The sequence below is a fragment of the Emydura macquarii genome, unplaced genomic scaffold (assembly GCF_026122565.2).
Source record: "Emydura macquarii macquarii isolate MOO-44397 ecotype Brisbane River unplaced genomic scaffold, CSIRO-AGI_Emac_v2 contig_499, whole genome shotgun sequence".
Taxonomy (NCBI): domain Eukaryota; kingdom Metazoa; phylum Chordata; order Testudines; family Chelidae; genus Emydura; species Emydura macquarii.
In genome coordinates this window covers 3,434,670-3,452,571 of record NW_027130636.1, presented here as the reverse complement: position 1 = coordinate 3,452,571, position 17,902 = coordinate 3,434,670, and the positions used below count along the sequence as shown (strand labels likewise).

The window sequence follows — 17,902 nt, the reverse complement described above, 5'->3', positions numbered from 1 at the left end:
AACAAGCAAGATCTGAAGATTCAAACATTAATGTACTGAAGTAACAAAACACACACAAGACAAAACCTACAAACACCTGAGATCACAATTTTCTTCCACAAATTATTCAAAACATCCTAATGTAACATTTTAAATTTATATTTGGTAATTTATAGTTAAAAGCACAAACATCTCATGTTTTGCTGTCAATTTTTATTAATCTAGTACACAACGAAGATAAATTTAGTTTCCAAATCTGAGAAGAGATGGATGCAGATTACTTTTATAGATCTTAGTTCAAGGGAAAGAGCAAACATCAAAGATCACAAACTCACAAACCCCTAAATTTAATAATCCTAGTGTGTTAAAGGTAACAGCCTTACCCTGTTTCCAACATGACGTCTGCGAGTAGACATAGGGGAATGGCTGTGACTGTGTCGTCGTCGATAGTCCCGACTGTAAGACCTGCTCCGGGACCTCCTGTGGGAGCGGGAACGAGAGCGTGATCTTGTATAATGTCTACGAGAACTCCTTCTCGATCTAGATCTGTAGATAGAAAGAACTAAGTTACTTCTGAAGGGCTCCCAAATTGCAAATGCACATTAACATGAGGAATTCAAATACCCATTTTCTATTTATAGGTAGAGTTTGTAACTTAAAAATCATGTTATACTATATTTTGTAGGACAATAGAAAGTCCCTATTGCATCACTAGTTCTCAGGATTATAAATTTCTCAACTCAATCTTTATAGTTAGATTACAGTATACATCACTATAGCAGGCCGCCATATAATTTCCACTGCAAAAAAACCAACCAAAAACAAAAAAAAACAAAAAAAAACCAACCTCCCCCGCCCCCAAAACCCTCCAAAGTCCATTTCAACCCCAAGCATTTTCCAATCCTTCATAATTTTCTCAAACACATTTATTTTGATTTGAAGCAGTTTACGCATAATATAATTGCAAAAGGTGAATGAATGTTTCTGCAAAGAGAAGGCGGCGAAAATGGCACCTTCTTAGTCAAAGAGATAAATGGGACCAGAGATGAGACAACTATGACTGCAAGCACAGAAAGATTTTTTTTATGAGGTGAGACTGAGGAGATGATTACTGTTCATTTCAAGAGAGGACATGACAAAAGTTTATAAAACAATGAAAAGATAAAAACAGGCACTCATTCATCCTTATTACAAGATGATACCTAACGAAGCTGAAAAACTACTTTAAATACTGAAAGGAAGTACTCTTCACACAGTACAAAACAAACATGCAGCACTCTCTGCCAAAAGGCATTAAGATGAAGAGCTAAGTGGGTTTTGAAAAAGATTAGACATTTATATTGAGTATGAGAACATCGAGTTACTCTATTAAAACTCACTACTAACTGTAGTTTTGAGTGTAGTCTTTGCTCAGTCATACTTGAGGAAGGCATTCCCAGCTGCAATTTGAGATTCTGGAACCTTTCTAAAAAAGCAGTGCTTGCTGGAACAGTGCAAATGCTCTCTTCCAGCACTGAATGTTAAGAGATCATAAGGTGTGCAATCCCCATCTGCTTTAATTCCTTCCTTTAAATCTTAGAGCTCTTAAGACAGTATAACTCTTACCAAGAGGGGAAGTTGGGCAGATAATGTGATGAAATGAGGCAACACTCCTTGAGCTTTGTCTTAAGTTAGAATCTAAGTGGTTGAATTATCTTAATACAGTGCTGATCACAACCTGTCCATGTCTACAATGACTGCCATGTAGTGGTTAGCATTATATTACTTTGCCTGAACCCTCACAGTGACCTTTAAACAAATTTAGTTGATAAAAGCCCTTGAATACATGATGGCCAACCTCTCTTCAAAGTAGTCTCTGCGTATTCCCCTTTGTGACTCAATCTCCAAAAGGATGGGGGACAAGAAGGAATTAAAGGAAATGCAAACTGGGTAAGACTGCTGGACAACCTGTCAAATCTGAAACTAGGTGGATGTTCAAGAAAATGAGCCAAACTTGGCCTATGTTTCAAATGACTTTTTACTCATTTGATGCAGAGACTTCTGGGGAAGGTGCAAGAGAGACAGATGAAGGGTGTTAGATTCTAGAATCTAAGAGACAATGGAGGACAGACAATTTTGTTCAAGTTAGATCAACTCCTTAGATGGTGCTGAAGGTCTAGTCCTTTCTTTTGAGTTTTCTTTTATACAAAGTTTGCCATTAAAAAGGCAGATTTCCTACTTTGGCTTGAGACTTAGCCAACGAGCAAGAGAACTTGATCCAATGTCAGTTGACGACAATGTATGATGTCATACTTATGACTTATCTGATGGTATCCAGAAAGCATTGAGGGCATGCCTTGGAACAGAGTGACCCATCAGTAACAGTCTTGATAGGCATTGGGAAGATGGGTCAAGAAAAGGAAATATCTGATCCCAAACGGCAATCGATATCAGACCACAATAGACTAATCACTGGGAACATGGAGAATGCAACCTTTCCTCTCCAAAAAGGAGAACTTCCTGGCATCTGTCAGAAACTCTTGAGCCCCCAGCATTATTGATATCTGCTGAGACTAAAGAATCAGGAGTCAGGCATGGAAAGGCATAGTGGAATCCCTGTTTCAGGACCTAGTGCAAGTAATCTGCCTTCTTGGTGACAATAGGTGCAGATGTTGGGGTTGTCAGATATCTCAAGCAAGATTCAACAAGCTATCTTTCAATGCAATATGTCAAAAAAAGGTGAGGAGTCTTCTCTTTGATTGGGGTGACTTCCAGTTCTGATGACGCCACTACCAGTACTAAAAGACGCAAAATTGCAGTTATTAGGAAGTGACAAAGATGTAGACACAATTGTAAAATCTGAAGACATCAATAGCAGAGGATCACTTGGAATCACTGACTGCTTCCTCTCCATTTGAATCTGACAGATCATCATGATGCCAGTAAGGGGTGAAGATTGCACTTTAGTGCCTTTTTGTTCATCGTAGGAGGGTAAAAATACAAGCTCTTATGATCATCTGGCATTCAGAAAGCTGAAGATCCTTGACAACATGGAGGTAAATGGGGACAGAAAAGGGCATCTATACCAATGTTTCTCCAGCAAACCTGAGTAGCCCTGGAGAAGAAGCCTCAATTGGCATTTAAGGAAGAAGTGATGTTCCACTCCCCATCAGCCAAAGCCTCAATGACCCGGAAGATACCTCCAAATGCAGGAGGATCCCAATGGATTTCTAGAGAACAATAATCACTGTGAAGATTGTAGAGGGGGTATCAACACATCAGCACTGTCAAAGGGAGAGCCAGAAGTAACAGGGATCAGCATTCACTGGAAGAGCTAGAGATGCCTTTGAAATTAAGGCCTCTGATCTGTTCACATGCTGCCCACTCCTTGAGTCTTGGAGATCTATCACCTGGCACAAAGCCCCTCTAAGCTTTACTACTTACTTCTGTGCTTGATGGAAATTAACTTAGCCAGAGGCTTTCCAGGATGAAAGAGACTGGCAACAAGGAACACGCAGTGACAGCAGAAGGCTCTTACTTGGATGGAGACACCCTTGATGTCACTGGCACCAGACTCCGTTTCCCCTGTCACTTACTTGGCGACAAACACGCATTCATCTTATTGAGCCAATACGAAGTAAGCAAAGGTGCCAGTTCCGAGAGCCATGGCTTCTGCATCCCCCTTTTGAGAGGACACTATCCTGTCCCTCACAGGAAAAATGCCAAGCACAAAACAGATGAGAACCCTACAAGGAAGGCCTGGAGCCAGACGTGCCTATGTTCATATGCCCTAAGTATGAAGCCCTGGCACACAAAAAGCCAACTCAGGAAATAGCCTTCTGAGAGATATTAGGCAGGAATGTGCATGTAACACCAAAAAAATAAAAAAAAAAATAAAGTGAGATGTTTTCTGGATCTTTGAGATCGGAAAGTACATCAGAGCCAGTATAGCAATCTAGCTACGCAAGACCACAGAAATCACTTTAAATTATTTAAGTCTGATCAACAAAAAATTAAGGGAAACAAAGAAAAAAATTCTGGCATGGAGAAAATGTTCTACACCTGCAGCTTGCCAGAGGAGGAAAAAAACAAGGTAGATGGGAAGCACACAACTTCATAACCTTAGCTCTGAACACTCAGTGCTGCCACGGAATGCTCAGGTGGTCCCAGAAAGCACTGCTTTTTCTAGAAGGTTCCCAAAGGTCAACAACCTGTGGAGAATCTCACAAATGGGAATATGCTAGTGTCACCTTAAAATTACGTGTCAGGGTATAATCTAACCATTAACTGCCAGGTTAGAAATTTCCTTAAGAGCAGGTTGTTTTATAACTATTATAGGGTTTTTTTAAAACCTTCTTCTGAAGCATACAGCAGTTCCCACAATCTGTGGCAGAATATCAGAATAGATCAGGACTGTCCAACGACCAACCCACATGACATTAATTCTGCAAATTAAATTCTAAGCTATTTTTAAATTAGTCCCATTGAGATACTAACTGGTGAGCCCATTATCACAATATCAACAAGTGTGATCACAATTTAGTGGGTAAGTGAGGAACAGGGCAGGCAGTGAATCCTATATGAGGTTGAGAATTATCAGTTGCTGCAGGGATGGAAATCCAGAAGAAAGAGCAGATGGGAAACAGAAGAGGGCAAGAAACAATGGAGACTAGAGAAAGAAATAAAGGACAGAAATAATGGTGGTCAAATTCGTGAGTATACTTTCTCACTGAACATGAGAATAAGGCACTGAATAAATAAAGGCTAGTAACTAGATGTCTAGATGCTGCATAAATGCCATATTCCACCCCAATCTCTGGGAGTTCTGCAGGTCGAGAGATTATTTAGTCCTAAATGTATATGCCAGCCAACAGGCCATAATTAACAATGGTGTTAGCCCTCTTCAAAGAATGAGTTGTACATCACTGGAATAGATAGACCACTGATCTGAAACATTTCCTGTCTTTTAATAGATGTGCTGCTTACATATACCCCCTTGCTTTTATTCTGCTCACACTACAATGCCATGAAAGCTGAAAACCCTATTCTCCTTGGACTCAGAACTGGTTACTAAGGGCACATCAACACTGCAGCAGCACAGCCACAAGTTTTTTCTGCTGTTGTAGTTAATCCATCTCTCTGACAGGCTGAAGCCACATCTACACTGGGGGCTGGGGCAATCTAACCCTGGTGCTCAAGGTATGAAATTTCATAACCCATAGCAACGTAGCAAAATTGATCTAATTTTGTAAAGACAAGGCCTTAGCACCAATCACATATACTTGTACAAACCATCTGAAGAGATTATGCTCACATAGAGGCCAGAGAGCATCTTTGTGCATGCTCACATTCTACAATCATCACTCTGTGCATACCAGATTATCCCCTCGCTCTTCTCCTGGTGTGTCAGAAAGAACCCATTTTAGTACTCAGAACCAAAGATAAGATTGTAGGGTTGATTAGTTTCTGAGCAGAATCACATTTAAAATGACTTGCCCATGATCATGTTGAAATATGACAGAATATGGCTATTTCTTATGAATGTACAACAAAATACAGATTAACTGATGTTTTTATCATATGAACACCTAAGCCTTTTGTTTTGTATAAAGAATTTTCATTTTGCTCTTCAATTTCATTCGATACCTCCTTGCTCTTGTATTATAGTCAAGTGTAAACAGGAGTGCAGGATTTACCATTCTATGCCATTCATTAGTTTGGATACTTTTATTATGTCCCCTTATTCATTTCTTCTCTGAAGAGTCCAAATAACTTCTCATACAGAAGCCTCTCCACTTTCTTGTTTTGCTGCTCCTCTCTGAACCATTTTCATGTACTTTTTTGTGGCAGGGTGACCAGTACAGTATTCCAGGCAAAGGTGTACCACTGATATACATGGCATATTTTCAATATTTTTTCTATGAATTCTTTATACAGCCTAATACTGTGCTTTTATACAAATGAAAAAATTACACTGACCAGCTCAGTGAAAGCCACTTCTGCTCAGTGATATCAGTCTTTTCCCCAGGTGTTTACAATTAAATTTAGAACCCAGCAATGCGTGTGAGTAGTTCAAGTTATTTCTTTCAACTAGTCAGCATTGAATATGTAGGTCAGTACCTATTCCTATACTTAAGTCTTATTTGCAAGTTTTGCTGGTTTACTTTTCATCCCTTTCTAAATAATTTACAAGGCATGTTTCTCAGATAGCCCCTTAGGGTACTCCATTGTTAAGCCATTGTGATACTAGAAGTTGCCAATTTATTCCTATTGTTTAATATCTTGGTTTTTAATTCATGATAGTACTTCATCTGTGATACCATAACTAGTTTCCTTGAGAGGAACTTTGTTGCTAGTGACACCAGGAAATTGGCAGCTCAGAAGTAGAGAGGTATGTCTCAAACGACGTTAATATGGCATCAACTACATCTTAAAACAGCAGCAATACATACACACTACTTTGCAGTTTACTGAACAAACATTATCATTGTTTTACGCTTGTCAGTGTATTATGTAAGCACATATGATCAAGCTATATTAATGCGTGTGAGAGTAAGATGGATATTTGCTATCAGTAGGAGCAACTCTTATGCGCACCACCGTTCTTGGGTGAGAACACACAAGCATATCCTCTGAAAAGGTTACTACTAAAAACTGTCACTATGTAAAAGGGAATTAAAAACATTGCACATTAAGCAACCTTTATGTGATTCTTGATGTACATTAAACTTGACCTTAAGATCAAAAAAATTGGGAATTGTGCTTTTTAAAAAATGTCTTTTAATGTATTAAGAAGGTCTGAAAGGTGTGTAATTTCCAAGACCCGCCTCCCCTCACCAGGCTCCCTTTTTTACTTTTTAATTTAAATCTTTTAGCATAAAATCTTCCATGGCATATGGCCTGAATGACAACTGATTAACTAGTGCAATGACATCACAAGAATCAAGAGAGTGAAAGCTGAGAGGAGAAGGAGTTTGTCAGACCATTCAACATTTTGTTAACATTTAATTATCAATGGCATATTTGAGAGAAAGGAAACATTGTTAAAACGTTAACACCCGCATCCCCTAAATGAAGATGTGAGCCCATACATGTAGACTCCAGATCTTCCAGAGAAAATAGGGAAGACCTAACTTGACATTTCTGAGGTTAAAAGAAAAGCAAGAGTCTTCACATTTCTCAGACCTATGTTTATGTCCTATAGCAATGATATGGCACCAGACTTTTTATTCAAATCTTCTCTATGTCTGTTTTAACCGTTTGTTACCAAATTCAGGCTTAGTTTGATTAGGGTCCATCCCACCACTGTCAAAACAATCCAGACAGAGATTTCTGTCTTGCGGGTAAACTCACCTAGATTCAGACCTGGATCTAGATTTTGACCTGGATCGCCTTGAGTCCTCCTTGGATCGAGATCTTGCAGGAGTGTGCCTTGCAGACTTGCCGGACCCATGAGCACTTCCGCTTCTGGAAGCAGAACGGGATTCCTGCATGCAGATATTGAAAGTCTAATTTGTACACAATTTCTGGGTGATCTAAATTCTGTAAACAAGCTCCAGTGAAACAAATGGTAAAATTTGCATCTCAACTATGTGTCCGGGCAGTTGAAATTAGAACTGCCTAGATTTTAAGAAGTTCTTTCCCTGGTAGGCACTTCTTTACCCTGCATATGCTTTCTCTATTAAACAGATAATGCATGCATGTTTAGCAAAATATACAGGGACACATAAACAGACTAGTAATTACTTAGCGTAGTGCTTTCAGATTCCAGATTACTTCTTATCTTAACTTCATTTTTATTCCTTTTCTTCATTCTTCCGTTTCAAATTCTGACTTCTTTCATCTTCCCCACTTCACACAAATTGCTCAATATTCTATAAGTGGGACTTCTGGTCTGATAATTAGCATGCATTCACTTTCTTTTTTTTTCAAATTTCAGCTTCACTTATTCCTGAGCTTCAAATAATTCTCATTTATAAAACTTGTCAAATGACGACTTCCGCATTTTCCTTCTTCAACATTAACCTTAATAGAAAAAGAACAGGATGAAGAATATTTTAAAACTCCAGGATAAAATCTAGTGCCAAAACTGAAACTAGAAAAAAATGCTGTGTTTTTGGACTTTTTTGTTACTATATATGCAGTTCAAGAATTGGATCTACCAAGTTTTCTATTACTTTTTACATGGATATCAAATCAGGCTAACTTGGTATTGGGTAATTGTGCATTATCTATTTATGCCTAATTTATAATGAAGTGTGCAATGGATGAATTGAAGATTTACTGGTCATTTTGACATGAAAAATTTCAAGCACTACTATATTTCACAGTTCTTTAGTCACATATTTAGACCTTAATCAATAAGAAAATGCTTAAGTTTCAAAAGGTCACCACTGCACACACATCTAATTAAACTGAACAAACTGATCTCTCTTTTTGAATTGAAAAGTACAATTCAGTTGTATATTAAATTACTTAACCTGATAGTGACATAAAGGAACATTAATACCACTAATATACATTATTATAACAATTTTGAAGGCATGTTTTATAAGTTAGGTATGTGAATGTTTAGTTTGCCTGCAAACTGACTGCACATGCAAGCCTTGTATTTTCATATGCAACCATGGTAATTCTGCACACAAACTGAAGGTGCAATTGCGCACATCAACATTAATTCTGGCTCAAAATCTAATTTACTATTTATACCATTGTTTACTATTTGTATTTTTCTCAGAATTGATAACAAATATAGCCTAGTCACTAACATTTTATGATTTTAAAGTTTCTAGCCAGTGCCACGTTCAAATTTTATACATAATCACAAGTTGCAACATTTGGGTTGCAAACACTGGAGAGGAATGTTTTGAAATACCTGTTGAGGAGTTGTTTTTCTTTTTAAAGTTTGTGGAGACTTTCCTAATGATCTTCAGTTTGGAAAAAGATTGCTATTTTATTTTAATAAATCTAAACTTTGAGCTGTTTCACCTATCAGCAACCCATTAATTACAACATCTTGGGGCCAAAAATTACTCCTATTCACTCCTTTTTTGTCAATTGTAAGGATTTTTTTTCTTCTTTTTAACTTTATATTCCCAGTGTTTGGAAATTCATACAAAAAAGGTGTTTTGATACTGGACAGTTCATCATTAGCTGAACTAAATTAGTTTTAATTTTAGTTGAAGCCACCACTTCCACACAACCCACAGAAAAAACTGGTTGTGTGTGAGTTTCAGTAATTGTTTATACTGCCTACTGTAAGTGTTTAAAATAGCATTATGAAGTGAGAATTTATTTCAAATCAAAAGCAATGACAGTTAAGCTAGAAGTCAGACATTCCTCTTATTTGCAAAAATGTAATCAACTATACTATCCAGCTATGAAGAAATAAAAGCAGACCTTAAGTTTTCTACACTAAGCAGTATCTACCTTGAGTAAGGTTTTTCACTCAGAGTATTTTAGTTTCATGCAATGAGAATAGGATTTTTCTAATTAGTTAAATTAGTTATGAACACGTTATTTAAACTGGAATCACTACATTTAAAGAAAAATTCTTCATCCATCCCAGAACTCAGTCTCATTTTAAGTTTCTATGAACCAATTCAGCCAGTCAAAAACTCTAAAATCTTTTCAGAATTTAGTTTTGTCACTTCAAACGTACTTTCGTTTCCTATCTACATGAACACAATTTTCTTTCACAAAGTGTTATATGAATAACAGTGATCTTGGAGATGAGGCTTCCTAAACCTAGCTCAACTTACTCAGGGTTTTCCAAATATATTTCTTTTAGGCCTGGCACAGAAACATATTGAGCATCAAAAATTCCCATTGTTTATATAGCCGTAGTTTTAAAACCACTAGACTTCAGAAGAATTTGAGCATTTGCTTGCTTTAGTGACATTTCTGTCCTAAAGCCTTAATCCACTTCTTACACAATAGAGGACAATGTTTTGTGTTAATGGAAGGAATCCGGATTCCTACAGACATTGCTACGCTCTCCATAAACTAAGCTCTCATTTGTAAACAAATTTCTAGTTCTTCCAGGTCTCATCAAGCCTGCAGACAAAGAGCAATACTATAATGTGACATTCATTTTAACTGTGTAATTTCAAAGACTACATTTTCTCCAAGAAACTCATGTCTTAAAAAGATGGGTTACTTTACCTATATTACCAAAGTCAAATCACATCATAAGTGAAATTAACTATTTAACAGTGCCAGACAACAACTATTAAGGCTAGCAACACACTGGTTCATACAAATGTAGATATAATCACAACTAAGTGGAATTCCCTTAAAAAAAATCCCAGGAGAAGGAAACCTAGAAAGGGAAAAAAATAAGATAAATGCTCAATACCTACATCCTAAATTAAGCAATTGGTTTTGCTCTTCTGTAATTCTTTCAACTTACATTGTGATTCTATGCCATTTCTTCACCCAATGCCTGGTTTCAGTCTAACTTTCTATAGGATGTCCCCAGATTCCTTTCTGGGAGTCTTTGAAGTATCTATTCCCCTTCAACACTAAAGGGCACACATTACTGCAACAATCCTTAGAAGACTGAGGAAAGCTGGACATGGCTCCAATAGTTAATCAACACTACTCCTTCACTTGGCAAGACTAAAGGATGCACTCCCTTTATGGTCAGAGTATATTGCCTCAAATACTAGAAGCCCACAGAACAGAGAATCTGATTTGTATTTCCCCACTATACCTTCATTGATCTCCTCTTGTGTTGGTGCAAGTTTCTCCCACAGTTCATTCTTACATTTTTCAGCTTCTAGTTTGCTTGGTTTTGCTCTTCCTAGTCTGAGTTTTGCCTCTCTTCCTACTTGTATTGCTTTATACTCCCCTCTGTATTAAGATTTCTGCTGGAAGCTTGCTATGCACAAGCAAGTTCCTGCTTGTGCTGTGGCTAGGAGGAAGCGTGGAAGAAAAGAAGTTGGTTTCTTCCCTCCATCCTGAGAAAGTGTGTGAATCTGACAAGGACTGTGTTAATTTCATACCACTGCTCTCCCCTTTTGTTGAAATAGCAAAAATTTCTACTTGGAAATGTTTGTCCAAAGTTTTAATCTAAATAATTTTTTAAACCTGAATTTAGGAATTGCAGAGGGGTCTTACAATCCTAAAGTAACTCTTCCACCTTTCCCCTGTATCTGCTACTATATTCATTCACATTTCCCCCCTCCTTTATGCAATTTTGGATTTTGTGAATGCACGGGAGCCAGTAGGTTCAAGGTTGTAATTCCTGTAAGCAGTCATGCCACATATTTTGGCATACACATGACAAAACACACACCAAAAAACTGCACTTAAAAAGGGAATACAAGAGACCAGAAACTCGAATCTGTGTCTTCTGAGTTTGCATTATTTGTGGCATTCCATGAATAATTATGGTAATTGCTAGCTGTGATAAAAGAACAATTAAGATGTATTTTACTAAAAGTATGGAAGTGATAAAAGCAGAATTATTCCTAAGGAAGGTAGATTGTTTAAGAGTTCTCCATGTTTTGAAAAGCTGTAAGGCATAAGGCAAGTGCAAACAGCTAAAAGAAAACCTGTTATTTTAAAATGTTTGTGGAAATACAATCTCATATTCATTTCTAAAATAATTAAACGACAAGTAGCAAGGCTTCAGTTATCTTAAAGGGATAATCAACTTAATTTTAATTTAAAAATAAGCAGTTTCAGATAACAGGGACTCAGGGTTAAGTGTTAATTTGTGATGTGTACAAATCACATTTTTCTACATGCTTTTCTATTCCCAGTTTCTACTACTAAATAACAGGGGAAACCAGCAAATGTAATATCTTTCAGTTTAGTAATATTAGTTGTTACTTACAACAGTAAATTCAGAAGTGTGGCATTTAAGTTGACGGTGGCCGAATATTTAGAATGAGCCATGCATAATTACTTTCACCAAATGAAGTTAACTTTTCCCCTTATACAGCTTGAATACTATTGAAACTTCTTATACCTTATTCACAACTGACATTGTGACATATTCTGTATTTATTAGTAAACCATTTAAAGTTGATGTGTAAGCAGGCTATAAAGAAGGCATCAGTATGACATCTTAAGTGACTCAAATAAAGAGCAGAGGGCCATTCAGCACAACTATAATTATCTTTCACTGGTCATGTCTTTACTAGAAAAATGTGTTTCTAAAAGTTGATAAAACACCTACACCCCTTTTTTCATGTGAAGATAAGGCCAGAGACTCTAGTTCTGAGAGAGAGTCAGTACCCTCAGCCCTTATTTGGTAATTCAAAGCATCAGGATCAGTATTTGCAGGTCTCAACCATTCCCAAATAAAAGTTTGCAGACCAAGGTAACTAACTAGCCATTTCCCAATTAACCCTGCCAAGCCTGAATGTGGTGTGACTACAAGAGTGACCAGAATGTCACTGAACCAATATTTGGCATAAAGGGACTTGAAATAGAAGTAGGAACTGCTATCAGTGTGCATTGTGCAAAATGCTCCCATTTATTTCAAATCCTGGATTTTGCACAATTTACAGAATCTCACTTCATTATGGGCAGTTTGTCAGTGAAGACGCTTCAAGGGCCTGATCATTCTGGGAGACAAGCCCATGCTATTTCCACCAAAATCAATCACCTCTCACTGGATTACTGGTCCCACCACTTTAGTACTATGAATAAAATGGGGAATCCCCAACTTCCAGCTTGAAACAGCAAAAAGCCACTTCTAACCATGCGCAAAAAAAAAAAAAAAAAGTAAACTTCTAGAAAAAGGTCACAAAAGCCATTATTGTATGCAGTCGTGCCAGTCCCAGGATATTAGAGACACAAAGTGGGTGAGGTAATATATTTGACCAACTTCTGCTTTCAACCTTACATAGAGGTTCTTTTTACCTGCAGCAGAGTTCTGTGTAAGCTCAAAACTTACTAAAAGATAGTCCAACAAAAGTTATTTCCTCATCTACCTTGTCTCACGGAAGCCATTAGTCTAAAATAGCAAATTTGATTTAGCTAGTTGACTATGTTCTCCATTTTTATTTTTAAAAATGTGTGAAAGATAGAATTTACCTACTCAGATGTTTAAAAAAAACAAATTAGTAATAATACTCTTGTATGGCTATGTTTTACAATTAAATGCTAGTGGGACGTACCTGATTTTAAATTTTGTTCATGTTTCTGATGATAGGGGGTGCTTAAATGTACAACTTTTGAAAAGCCCCAAGGCCAGGAAAATATATAGTTAAAAGTATAGAAAATATGTGAAATTTAATGACTTAAGGTACATTTCCCATCACTGTTTCATGTTTTCACAAGATTTTGATATAATTTTCATCCACACTATCAGAGATAAAAAGTGGTTATGTTGGCAAACTGTACCCAAACCCTGCTAGTGTTTTCTCCGGCAAGTAGGATTTCAGCCAGTACACTCACATATAGCTACCAGTTTGGCAGGCCAAACTGTGAATAGAGATCAAATGGTATACATAAGTATGTTCTTTTCTTGACAGAAAAGTGTTGTCTAAGTACAAGATGTAAACATTATGAAAAATAAGATTGGAAAAACACTAATCTAAACGTGTTCATTCAAAGAACACCATCTGATAATATCTAGCATCATGAATGTACTCTGCAGATTAAAAAGGAATCCTACCCTAATTGTTGGGCATTTAGGGCACGCCTACACTGCAATATAAGCCTGTGTTTGAGTCTAGGTTCAAGGCCAACCCCCTTTGTGCCTACACTGCAACTGTGTTAACCCAGGGCTAGAGGATCTAGAGTTTGGAGGGTTCAAACTTGAGTCAAGCCTAGGGTCCAAGTCCTAATGCTTTGCAATGTAGTTGCAACTCTGCTTGACACAGGTCCCAGGAGACAGTTGGAAACACATCACAGTTCCATGAAACAACTTCCTTAGCCCTCTCTGCCCCAACAATCTGCAATCCACTCTACTGAAAAGGAAAGCCACTGCTACCTCCACCTCCCTTGCAAGTGGCAGAATCTCAGCTCAGCCTTAACTTATTCTGTTCTGATCATCAATCTGCAAGCACACCATCAGTCTCTCTCCTAGGAGTGAACCGATCAAGCCTTTTGTGCTTTCTGGTAATGTGCAGGATAGGCAATATGTTGTCTCACACTGTACTATGGTCCTAGGGCTAGACTAACCACATTTCATGGGGGAGTGAGGGAGAGTGCTAGGCACTATGGGATATAGATACTTTGTCTTAAGTCTGCGCGCTGCAGTCCAGACGCCAGAGCCCTAGGTTTGAACTCAGGTTATTAAAGTCTCAATGTAGGGTTTAAATACAATGCAGATGCTCAAGCCCAGGGTTCCTTAACATTGGTCAACTGACTCAAGTCCCACTAACCCTAGGCTTACATTGCAGTGTAGCTATGTCCTTCATAGCCAGTACTACTGTCCAGTACTGGTAATCTGTGCAAACTATGGAATTCTATGCATGTTACTGGAAAGATGAGTATATGGATGCAATTTAAGATTTCATATTAACACTCTACTTATTGATTTCTATAGCAAGCTTAATTTTACTTTAAAAGGAAAAGCAAAACATCCACGGCAAGTTTAAAAACTCAATTACCAACCAATATGTAGAAATAAACAGCTACATAGTTCTCAGGCGTGTGGGAAGTCAGAAAATTTCGTTAAAAATATGTATTTTTGTGAGGTTTATCTAAGAACGGCTATACTGGGTCAGACCAATGGTCCATTCAGCCCAGAACCCTGTCTTCTAGCAATGCCAAGTGCTTCAGAGGAAATGAACAGAACAGGCAAGTGATCCACCCGCTTCGCCCATTTCCAGCTTCTGGTCAACAGGCTAAGGACACTTCACAGAGCATGGTTCTGCACCCCTGCCCATCCTGGCTAATAGTCACCAATGGACCTATCGTCCATGAATTTATCTAGTTCTTTTTTTGAACCCTGTTATAGTCTAGGCCTTTACAACATCCTCTGGCAAAGAGCTCCAGAGACTGTGCACTGTGTGAAGACTTTTGTTTGTTTTAAACCTGCTGCCTATTAATTACATTTAGTGTCCTCCTCGTTCTTGGATTATGAGTAAATAATACTTCATTTATTTTCTCCACACCAGTCATGATTTTGTATGCCTCTATGATATTCCTTCTTAGTCATCTCATTTCCAAGATGAAAAGTCCCAATTTTAGTAATCTGTCCTCATATGGAAGCTTTTCCATACCCCTAATCATTTTTGTTGCCCTTTTCTGATTTCAATTTTTTTTTTTTTGAGATGGGGCAACCAGATCTGCACGTAGTACTCAAGATGTGGGCGTTCCATGAATTTATATAGAGGAAATGATATTTTCAATCATTTTCTATCCCTTTCCTGAGGATTCCCAACATGGTTAGCTTTTTTGACTGCTGCTGCACACTGAGTGGATGTTTTCAGAGAACTAGCCACGACACCAAGAGCTCTTTCTCGAGTGCTAACAGCTAATTTAGACCACATCTTTTTATATGTATGGTTGGGATTATGTTTTCCAATGTGCATTACTTTGCATGTATCAACACTGAATTTCATCTGCTATTTTTTTGCCCAGGCACTCAGTTTCAAATTTAACTAATTTACTCCATTTGGGTTACACTGACAACCTTTTTGGTTTTGGACAGATATCTAAGTAATTATTCACCTTTCCTTTTCTGATTACCTTCCATTTGTTATTTCACCCAGCTAAAGATAACACTCTTGCAATAAATGCTTGTTTCTGACGATACCTTTTATTGTACCATAATTGCAATACTACTACTTGGCTTTCATAGCTAATTTTGTGCCCCTTGTGAACATGAAGGATAATGCTTTCTCAACAATCACGATTTGCAAACCGAACTTCAGGGCTTGTAATTTCAAGTCAGATGCTACTGTCCAGATACACAAGTCACTTACTATTTGCACAGTATCATCACAGAGAGCAAGTATCAAGTTTGCAGTGTGGCCAGCCAGAACCATTGGAATCTATCTTATTACCACCCCAGAGATTTTCCCCTTTATTTTGATCTACCAGTGATCCAATGGCTAATTATATAACACAAAAGTATACAGTATTCTTGTCTGAGTAATTATGCTATTCCACCTTTAGGGGGGAAAAAAATCACAATCTACAACCATCCTTGGCAAACCCAGTAAAATGCTTACAATTTGTAAGGGGGAAAAAAAAAAAATCACGGACAAAGTGTGGCTATGAGGCCAGACACCATGAGAAGTTCACATAGTGTTTATAAGCAGCATAAGGGCTGAGACAGCACTCCCATAATGCTTGTAAACACAGCAAGAGCAGAGGTGCAGGTCCATGCCAACATCCCTTTGACTATGGCTTTAGCAAACATAGGTAATGCACCAATACTGATGGTAAAGCAGGCTGGCCCTCCCCATAGGCCATCCCTCTTCCCTCAAGTGCTAGGGGCATTTCAGACACCGTCAATAGCTGCTAGCTAGTAACGGTTTGTCAAAAGCCGTGACCCGCACAACCACGGATAGCAAGACAGCACGATGTACAGCGCCGAGCACAGAAACTGAAGCGTGGAGGCGGCTTGAGTTCTAATCCCGAGTCCCGTCTCCACGGTGCCTGGGCTAGGGCCGCAGCCACGTTACTTCACCTCATAGCAAGGCACAGGAAATGGGTCACGCTATAGCCACATGCCCTCCCGGCACACGCGGGAGCGACACCCCCGGGCAACGCCGGAAGAGGTGCTAGGCCGGGGGGGGGGAGGCGGCGGGCGCCTAGGCCGAGCTGAGCTTCCTGCCACGTCCGGCGACGACTGACTCCGCGCTTTCAGGACGGAGCCCGCTGAAGCTCCGGGGGACGCAGGGAAAAGCTCGGCCCGCGCCCGACCCATGACCGTGTTTCGGGACGCAAGGCCTGCCAGGAGCCCGGCCGCGGGGAGTCGAGAGGGCCGCCTAGGCCAGGCTAGGCCGCGCCCGCCCTCTCGGCCATTTTGTTCCTTTGGCGGGTCACCAGCCCAAGATGGCGCCGGGAGGACTCACCATGGAGCACGCCGCCGCCGCCGAGCAGCTAGAGCGTCCCCGCCTCCTCCATTAGCGGGCCGGCGGCCATTTTCCCGCGCTAACCCCAACCCCAACGGACGGGCCGCCTAGCGCGCTGCCCGCGGAGGCTGCGCCCCGCTCCGTCTGCGAGCCCCGCCACAGGCTCGGCCCTACCCCACGGGGCCGCGGAGCGGAGCCCCTGGCAGGCCAGGCCGCGCTGCCGCTTTGGAGGCCCAGCCGGCCGCGCACTCAGGCTCCATGTATTACCCGCTCGCCGTAGTTCTGCTCCCCGCTGTCACTCATTGTCCCGCGCAGGCTGCCAGCGACCGTCGCACCAACCGCCGCCCGCGCCCGGCGCCAGCGCTCTCTCCCCGCCACGGCACTGAACAGCACAGCACAGAACGGAAGTGACGCGCCGTCCGCCGCGACTTGGCCAGGCCCCGCCCTCTGTTGCGGGAGCCGGCCGTGAGTGACGCACCTGGTGACTTGAAACTCCCTCAGTTAGTGGCTGAGCCTAGCCCCGCCTCCCGCCTCCCTCGCCTCCAGTCCTCAGATTAGTCCCGCCCCCCTAGGCTGGCCCTTCCCCCCTGGAACCAGGGGCTGAGTGTAACCCTTCCCCCACCTGTCCCCCCTCCCCCCCAGGGACTAAACGGGGAGTCTAGCTTCTCTAGGGGTTACCGCCATATTGCAAGTTCCCACGTAGAGGACACTGCAAGGGGAGGGGGAGATGGAGGGGAGTACAGTTGGGGGCGCTGGATGTGTGTGTGTACTGGGCTGGGAGGGTGATTTGGGGGTGCGGGAGGAGTATATGTGCAGTGGGACAGGAGGAGGGTACTGGGGGTGCTGGAGGGTGTGTGCGCGTAGTGGGAGGGGTATGAGGTAGTGTGTGTGAATTGGGACAGGAGGGGTATTGGAGGGGTGTGTGTGTGTGTGTAGTGGGAAGGGTCTGTGGG

At 40.3% G+C, this 17,902-nt stretch overlaps 1 protein-coding gene across 1 annotated transcript in view; it reads right to left on the bottom strand.

Moving 5' to 3' along the window:
• The window catches only part of TRA2B (transformer 2 beta homolog), a 31,164-nt gene extending 13,786 nt beyond the window's left edge, over window positions 1-17,378 (bottom strand). The window contains exons 1-3 of the mRNA XM_067538746.1: window positions 17,217-17,378; window positions 7,312-7,445; window positions 363-525 (exon numbers count right to left, since the gene is read on the bottom strand). Of these exons, the coding sequence (XP_067394847.1) occupies window positions 363-525; window positions 7,312-7,445; window positions 17,217-17,252 (333 nt within the window). The 5' untranslated portion in view covers window positions 17,253-17,378. The remainder of the gene's footprint in view (window positions 1-362; window positions 526-7,311; window positions 7,446-17,216) is intronic.
• Window positions 17,379-17,902: the final 524 nt, after the last annotated feature.